This window comes from Vicugna pacos, chromosome 4 (genome assembly GCF_048564905.1).
Source record: "Vicugna pacos chromosome 4, VicPac4, whole genome shotgun sequence".
Lineage (NCBI taxonomy): Eukaryota > Metazoa > Chordata > Mammalia > Artiodactyla > Camelidae > Vicugna > Vicugna pacos.
In genome coordinates, this window is record NC_132990.1 from 36,786,667 (window position 1) to 36,795,725 (window position 9,059).

A 9,059-nucleotide genomic window follows, 5' to 3' on the forward strand; every position below is an offset into this window, starting at 1 on the left:
TGTGTTCCCGCAGCAGGCCCTACTGCCACCTACTGGTAGGAAGGTGCCTCTGACCAACCGGGATAAGACATGATTGAGGTCCTTGAGTTGAAAGCTAATTAAGAGCAAGCTTGAGGTTCAGTGGACTGTCCACTCCGTGTACGTTACGGTAGCCTCTCGGTGCTGTGTGCGCACGTTCGGCAGGGGCACATCCTTCAAACAGCAAAGGCAGCTCCCTCTGACAGGCCCAGCATCCACCACCTTTCAGGTTGGACCGGAGGCTGCAATTAGTCAGCCACAAAAATGAAGGTGCTAATCTTCCCTAGGATCCCAGCATGCCCTTCCCATCCATCAAGGCCGGTCTTCACTTGAGCCTCTTCGAAAGGGCCCTATGGCAGTTTGGGGAGCGCACGTAGAAAATGCTTCTTTCAACTGCTGAGGCAGCAACTTTAATGAAGTGTCAACAAATATGGGGTGGAAAAAGTCTTTTCTTCACTTTCTATCTTTGACAGGTTGTCCCTTAGAGATGCTCCACCCCCAAGTGACAGTAGCTTTTGCAGTGACCCCGAAGAGAGGATAGGAGGAAGTATACTAAAATATAGAGCCTCATTTAAAAAAAAATTCTAAATCCCAGTAATGGTTACTGTATCAGTTTGCTAGGGCAGCCATAACAAAATACCACCAGTGGGGTGATGTGAACAACAGAAATGTATTGGCCCACAGTTCTGGAAGCTAAAAGTCCAAGATCCAGGTGTTGTCAGGGTTGACTTCTTCTGGGGGCTGTGAGGGAAGATCTGTCCCACGCCTCCCTCCGTGGCTTGTAGATGGCCATCCTCTCCCTGCGTCTCCCCTCTGTGTCTGTTTCCCCTAATGACCTTATTTTAACTTACCTCTGTAAAGACTGTCTCTCCAAATAAGGTCACATTCTCAAGTACTGGGGGTTAGGGCTTCAACAGATGAACATGGGGTGGGCATATTTCAGTCTGCGCTGGCTGCTGTGTGTTTTTATGAAGAAAAATGATACCCAACAAAGCACTGAGAGGGGAACGCCTGGACAGGGTACAGCGTCTAGTCCCTACGCTCTAGACTGTGGCTGGGGGGCTTCTGGTGTCTCACTCTCTCCTTCTCTATAGGGAGAGAGGAGCCAGTGGCCTCGTCTCATGGCGGTGCTTGTTTTCGAATGAAACCAGTACCTTATTCCTCTCCCTACATTTTCCAGAGTGAGTTCGGTTGCAGCCCCAGGGTTACGTGATTATAGTAGATAATCAGGTAACCATTTGGATTTACCATTAGCCGAAGTTACCCTTGTGCTGGAAAGTTCGCTATAGAATTGTCAGCCCGTATAAATCATTGATGCCCTCAGGCTCCCCTTAGGTCTTTGTGGAAAACAACTTAATCAGGCAAGGAACTGTGCTAAGATATTGGTGCTGCACTAACAGTTTTTAAGTGAGAGCCCATAATCCTAAATCCATCCCATGAGACTTCCAAGATCAGTGCCAGCTTTTTTCTTGGGTCTGTTTTCCTCTTATCAGTAGTCTGTGTGCTGGTTGGCGTGGAACGCTTTGCTAGGGCATTTCAAGGTCAGCAGGAAGCCTGGCACTCCATGTGCTGCCAACACCGCAGAATTCAACAAACACTCTCCCAGATTGGGCACAACATGGTAGTTTTCATCCAAATTGTACATACCCTTCAAAAGACTTCTCAATTAAGGCCCTGCAATCCCTGGTTCTTGGGAAAGAATAATTTCACCACTGATTCTGAGTCTAAAACTTTTAAGCGCGAAGGTAAGGAACTTGGACCCAAGTTTCTCTAAGCTTCCTTCCTGCTATAAAACCCCACAGAGCTGTGATTTGACTCCATACATACACTGTGTCCTGATTTCTGTAGCACTAGCATATTTATTTTTCACCTCCTAAAAAAATGATGAGCTTTTGGACTGTTGTACAAAGAGAAACCCCCTACTCTAGTCTATCCCCAAGTGGTTGTACCTTGTAAAGTACCCCAATACATGGGAGATAGGAATATATAATAAACGTAAGCATTGAGCCTTATGTTTAAAAAAAAAAAGATTTCCAGAGCCTATGGTGTCTGCTTGGTGTTTGTTTGAAGCTCAGGGATCACTGAGAAAGCGATCTGGTGGAACCCAGAGAAGGAGGGGACTGCAGATTCTGGGGGATGATGAGGGTGGGGCAGTATGAAGCTTTGTGTGTGCTGGTGGGGATGCTGTGGGTTTAGACTAAGATGCAGGAAGTGAGGCAGGATGAGTTTATGTGCTCTTGTGGCAGCAGAGAGAATGTTGGCCAAAAGAATAAGAACAATAGAGAACAGAAAGGAAATTGTGTGAGGCTGGGGAAAACGGGCTTGGTGTAGGAAAAGGAAAGAAGGGACTTGCCACCTACAATAGCCTAGAGAGACATCACTGTTTCTCTCAGAGGTATTTTAGCAAAGAATTTCAACTTGAAATCAAAGTGAGGCTGTCCCTGGCCACCAGACAGGGAAAGGCCCTGGGGCTGCCCTCTGAGGCAGTTAGCATTAAAAAGAACATCGCCCCCCGAGGGTCCAGAGCTCCCGGGTTGTGCAGACCCCGGGACTATTGAATGTTGTCATCTTGGCCACTCTGGCCACGAAGTTCTGCTTCTGTTTCAGCTGTCTTAAAATCCCCTGACAACACATTCCAGATCTCATTAAATTCTGTGCTAAATATTTCTTTTAAACAGTAGGTAGAAGGTGTGTGTGAGTGTGTGTTTCAGGGAGAAGACTGAAAAAAATGAGAGGGATGGAAATGACCCTCAGAAAAGAAACCTCTCTTTTGATGCCCTCTGCGTGTGGCTCTAAGAAGTGAACTTAGACCCTCCAACTTAGCCTACCTACTGGGGAGTGCTTTACTTTTGGGGTCTCCCTGGGGCTATCTGGCTTCCCCACAGAGCAGTCCACCCTCAGAAAGGGTTTTTTGGTTAGCAAACAGACTGCTTTTGATTTGCTATGTTCCTTTATTTCTGTTTGTTTGAGTTTTAAATAATTTTATTATTGAAAAGGCTTTGCACAACCAGTACCACAGAAATACAAAAAAAAAAAAAAAACAAGCCCATAAACGAATACTGTGAACAACTATATGGAAACAAATTGGACAACCTTGAAAAAATGGACAAGTTTCTGGAAACATACAGTCCCACCAAGACTGGTCTGTTCAAGTGGTCTATTTCTTTTTGATTCAATCACTAGAAATGAAATAGAATCAGCAATAAAAAACCTCCCCACAAACCAGTCCAGGACCAGATGACGTCACTGGGAAATTCTACCAAACATACAAAGAACTCATACCAATCCTTCTCAAACTCTTCCAAAAGATTGGAAAGGAGGAATACTCCCAAACTCTTTCTATGAGGCCACCATGACCCTGATACCAAAGTCAGACAAAGACACTACCATAAAAAAAAAATGGCTTAAATATTTAAATACAAGACAAGACACTATAAACCCCCTAGAAAAAAAACAGGCAAAACATTCTCTGACATAAATCTCAGCAATGTCCTCCTAGGGCAGTCCACCCAGGCAATAGAAATAAATGCAAAAATAAACAAATGGGACCTGATTAAACTTACAAGCTTTTGCACAGCAAAGAAAACCATAAGCAAAACAACTTACGGAATGGGAGAAAATACTTTCAAAACATGAGAATGACAGAGCTGTAATTTCCAGAATATATAAGCAGCTCATACAGCTTAATAACAAACAGCTGAATCCAAAAGTGGATAGAAGACCTAAACAGTTCTCCTAAAAGACCTAAGCAGTTATCCAGTGAATACATACAAACGACCAATAGGCACATGAAAAAATCCTTAATATCGCTAATTACCAGAGAAATGCACGTCAAAACTACAATGAGGTATCACCTCACACCAGTCAGAATGGCCATCATTCAAAAATCCACAAATGATAAATGCTGGAGAGAGTGTGGAGAAAAGGGAACCCTCCTACACTCCTGGTGGGAATGTCGTTTTCCACTGTTTTGAAAAACAGTATGGAGATTCCTCAGAAAATCTAAAAATAGACTTACCATTTGATCCAGCAATCCCACTCCTGGGCATATATCCAGAGGGAACTCTAATTTGAAAAGATTCATGTACCCCAATGTTCATAGAAGCACTATATACAGTAGCTAAGACATGGAAGCAACCTAAATGTCCATTGACAGATGACTGAATAAAGAAGTTGTGGCATATTTATGCAATAGAATACTACTCAGCCATAAAAAAGAAATAATGCCATTTGCAGTAACATGGATGTACCTAGAGATCATCATTCTAAGTAAACTAAGACAGAAAGAGAAAGAAAGACACCATATGATATCACTCATACGTGGAATCTTAAAAAAAAAGAGGACAGTAATGAACTCATCTACAAAACAGAAACAGACTTGCAGACATAATCAACAATCTTATGGTTACTAGGGGAAAGGGAGTGGGAAGGGATAAATTTGAGAGTTTGAGATTTGCATATGTTAGCCACTATATAAAAATAGATTTAAAAAAATTTCTTCTGTATAGCACAGGGATCTATATTCAATATCTTATAATAACCTTTAATGAATATGAAAACAAATGTATGTATATATATTATGTAAGACTGGGACATCGTGCTGTAAAGCAGAAATTGACACATTGTAACAAAGACTATTTCAATTAAAAATAAATAATAAAAAAAGGCTTTGCAATCTTTGACCACATGTGTGCATTACTGCATAGTTTCAATCATAGAATTAAGCCCTTGATTTTAAGTGGAAGTAAAAATATAGACTATACACACATATGTGGGATAAACAATGCTGGGAATTAAAGCCACAGAAATACCTAATTACTCTACTCTTTTCCTGCCAACTCTTACCACACCTTTACCTTCAGGTCTCAGAATTTAAAATACATCGTGGATTAGATACACAACAAGTTTCTTCTGTATAGCACAGGGAACTATATTCAATATCTTGTAATAACCTTTAATGAAAAAGAATATGAAAAGGAATATATATATGTGTATGTATGACAAACATGTTGTACACCAGAAATTGACACACTGTAAACTATATTTCAATAAAATATATGTATATATCCTGGACTCAGAGCCTCACATGCATAGGAGGAAACCTCAGCATCTGTAGGCGAATGACTGTGTGCACGTGCATACACGCAGTTCACTTGGTGACACAGGTGAAATGTCATTCTGTCTGTCACCCCATCCCTGAGATCTGGCTGGCTTCTCTTGCCAAAGCACCAGTTCCCAATTCTGTATCTAAAGCCATCAGCTCAGGAGAGGGTTGAATCTCAGAGCACCTCCAGAGAAGCTGAGTCCAGGATATATACACATATATTTTATTGAAGTATAGTTACTAGTGTTTTGGGCAGTAACACCTGAAGGAGCCCATCTTCATGCTGGGGAGTTCGAGGGACTTACATGTGTACATTTTGAAGAATAAACTCAAGCTATGAGTTTCTTCGTAGGGCAGGCAGATAGCTGATGCTCTGTCTCTTCATTAATGGCTCATATAGATTTGTGGATTATAACTGAAAGAAAGGAAAATTATTGCACATTTTGAACTAAATAAGGGGTAATGAAATTGCCTTCTGCATCCGCCACACTGTGGCCAATTTACAAGAGAGACATTGTGCTTTCAGATCCCACAAAAGACTTAATGGCCTGCCAGGCCACCTCATTCTGTTAGGGTTATAAATCAGCACAAAAATGGACACTTGCAGATAACCAACTGTGCCATCCCAGGATTACATTACAACATGAATACAGAAGTGGCAGTTCCCACCCAACTTTGACATTCTTGTTACCCTGGGGGTGAGAGTGGGTGTTAAACAAAGTTTATAGAAACTTCTACAACATCCTCAGTTTAAAAAAAGAAACATACTTAGTGACTGTAAAGGATTTTTTATGACCAGAGCTGGAAATGACTCATTTTTTTTAATACTAAGGAGATTATAATACCTAGTTTGATTTTTTCTGACTTACAAATTTAACCAGTTTTATGAGAAATGCCACTATTAGAGATAGTGGTTTATGTGACAGGAACTATTTTCAATATTCTGAGTTATGTGGTGGTATAAATTTACCAATAGTATTTAATAGGATCTTGTAACAGAGTGTGGTGATCATGTGACACGGCCCTCACACAACTAGCTGCCACGCATCCAAGGCCCCTGCCTCACCTCCGCTCCTCAGTGACAGCAACTGCCCCTCCTTCCGTGACCACTCATTTCTCTACTCTGGTTAGAAAACATTTCCATATCGAAGCAAAACTGGCTTCTATACATTTGTCCCAAGTCTGGTCTTGGAGCCATGGAGTCTCACCCCTTGGGTCTCAGCAAGACGGACGGCTGGGCTCCTGTGCTGCGGGAGAGGAGGGCAGGAGGCTCAGGATGCCTGACGGGGGAGGCAGAGAGGTTGAAGCCTTTACCCCTCTGCTCACTCACCTCACAGGTTCCGATATTCCCATCCCCAGCCTGAGGGTCTTGGCCAGCCGCAGCTACTGTTGAGGTGTCCTGGGGCTCAACTAACCTAGTACCTAACCCTTTCTTCCCCAGGGCGAGCCTGCAGCTATTCAAAGACAACTATTACGCCGTCTCTACATCTCCTGTTTTCTAGACCCAAGCCCAGGTCTTTAGCCAAGTTCATGGGTCTTGGGTTTGGTGCCCTTCACTGAGGGATCTTTCCAGGCAGGGCTCAGATTAGTCAATGTCCCTTTCAGAGTCTGGTGCTAGAAACCAGACACAGAGCTCCGGCTGCGATCTACTGGACAAGAAGAGCAGAACCGTCACCTCCTTTTGGAGTTTTTAAGAAAGCAGGATTCAGATTGCATTAAGAAGGACCTTATAGTTTTATGTGGGATTTTTATGTGACAAGTTGACATGTGCCACACAGAGTTATCAGAATGAGCCTATTACAGACACCTACCCTGAGAACAGGGGCAGCTTCCTCTTTGCCTACTGCTGCCGCTCCCACCACCCATCGTCACCCTATTTCTGAAAGATCATTTGAGGAACAATGTGAGCATGTTGTACATTTAAGCAGGCAGACCTTTCCAATTTAGATTAATAAGAGGGAGCAACTCGGAAACAAAGCAGTACATTAATTAAAATTACAACTCACAAGAGGCTCAGATTACATGATGAAAATACTCGCTTTTCAACAGAATCCTCTTCGACATAGTTTTTTTTTCCCGTAATTTTCAGTTATTTCCAACTTTTGACTCAAGTTTTTCAGCCACCAAATGAATGTGTGAGGCCACAGAATTTTGTGCTCCCACCTGCAACCTTCTTAAAAACTATTTTGGAGACACTGACATATACCAGGCACTACATGATATGTATATAATTTGTGTATATTGTGTATGTGTGTCTATGTACACACATACACAGACACTGTTTCCCCACAGAAAAGTTTATGCCTTATAAAGTAGGATTACTCCCACTTTACAGATAAATAAGATGCAAAGATCGTTAAGTAACTTGCATAATGTCCTGTAGCTGTAATAATTAGGGCATCAGTAGATTCAAGTTACTGTGTCTGTCTGAACATGGTAGCGCTTCCCCGTGTATATCTTGGTACCGCTGTCAGAGGTTGAATTAACTGCTGCTGAACTTAAATGGCTCCCATTTTAGGTTAAATATTTGCTGGACCTAATTTTTACTCCCCAGCCACAGGGATAGTGTTTGAAAATGAACACAGCATTCACAAGTTCCAAACCGTGTTCAGGTTGCTCTGATTGGCTTCAGGCCTGGAATACCACAGCACACCCCCAAAGCCCTATACACTTGGAGGGCAGGAGAGTGTCTTAGCCAGCACTGTTTCCTAGCACGTGCTGTGATGTGGTAGGAACTACAGTTACTTTGGTGTAACTTACATGTTGCAGGTCCACCAGAGAAGCATATGCTCATCACTGCAGCAGAATCGATCCCAAGCCTAATGCACTCCCACTTCTGCATGCACGTTTCCCAGCCACGAGTCACTGGGAGAAGTAATGAACTTGTGCTCCCACTCATAAGGCACCATTATAAATTGTTGCCAAAAACTTAATCTTACATTTGCTTTCTTTTTCACCCAGTAAGTGAAAATGATGACCACCTAAGCAGATGGATGAGACATGAACAGTTGTGGAAGAGAAGTTTCTCCACTCCAGAATTACCCAAAAGAACCTGACTGAGCCCCACTACACAGTCATTATCAGCTGGACTTGGGAGTTTGCAAGATGTCAGGGGACGCTTGATCAAGAGGCGGATCAGCAGATGTGATGTGAAAAATACCAATTCTTCTACCATTTGCTGTTGCTTGCCGAACTGTGAAGAACTGCATGAACTCTATTTAAGCTGCTTTCTACACCATTGCCAATCACCTTTTTGGACTTGGAAGTGCTATTTTCCTATTGACACTTACATTGTTTCATTTTGCATGCATCCAGTGATTATATATAAACAACATATGTAATCTGCTTATATATTTTTTAAAAATCCACTCATGCAAAATGGCAAATAAATTGTTCTTTTTTGCAAAGTTATAATCATAGCCCATGTCATTAAGTTTAAATTGGTTTCATATAAAGATCAGTGTAACAGACCTGTATACACTTTATAGAATACTAGCTTCTATAAAGATTTTTTCACTATTTACTAGTGAAATGAGAAAAGCAAAGCTATTTATAAAAGGCCTTATGTCGTGTACATACATTGTCTTTGAAATATTTGTGATTTAGTTTATTGCTTGTAAAAGAGAAATTATATAATTTATTTAGTAAATACTATTGTAAACTATAGTTTTATTGAGAGAAATAAAATATTTTGTTCTCAGGTGTGGTAGTACATTAATTCTAATGGTTTATGGTCTTTATATTCCTTTCATTTATTAATAAAAAAGAAGTAACTTCCCCCCACCAAAAATTTTTTTAATTGAAAAAAGTAAGTAACTTAGATACTCCTCATTTTTACATATTCTGGAAACCTAAATAAACTGACTCTCATGATAGATAAAAACAGAGAAAATTCTCCAGGCCCTGAGGAAAGACTCAATGGCAGATTCTGCTCAAC

General features: G+C 41.4%; 1 protein-coding gene across 10 annotated transcripts in view; it reads left to right on the top strand.

The window, feature by feature from the left end:
• The window catches only part of PIP5K1B (phosphatidylinositol-4-phosphate 5-kinase type 1 beta), a 404,141-nt gene extending 395,319 nt beyond the window's left edge, over positions 1 to 8,822 (top strand). For all 10 annotated transcript variants that reach the window (XM_072959563.1, XM_072959562.1, XM_015250318.3 and 7 more), the window contains one exon: positions 8,084 to 8,822. In XM_072959563.1, coding sequence (XP_072815664.1) covers positions 8,084 to 8,086 — 3 coding nt within the window. In that variant the 3' untranslated portion in view covers positions 8,087 to 8,822. The remainder of the gene's footprint in view (positions 1 to 8,083) is intronic.
• Positions 8,823 to 9,059: the final 237 nt, after the last annotated feature.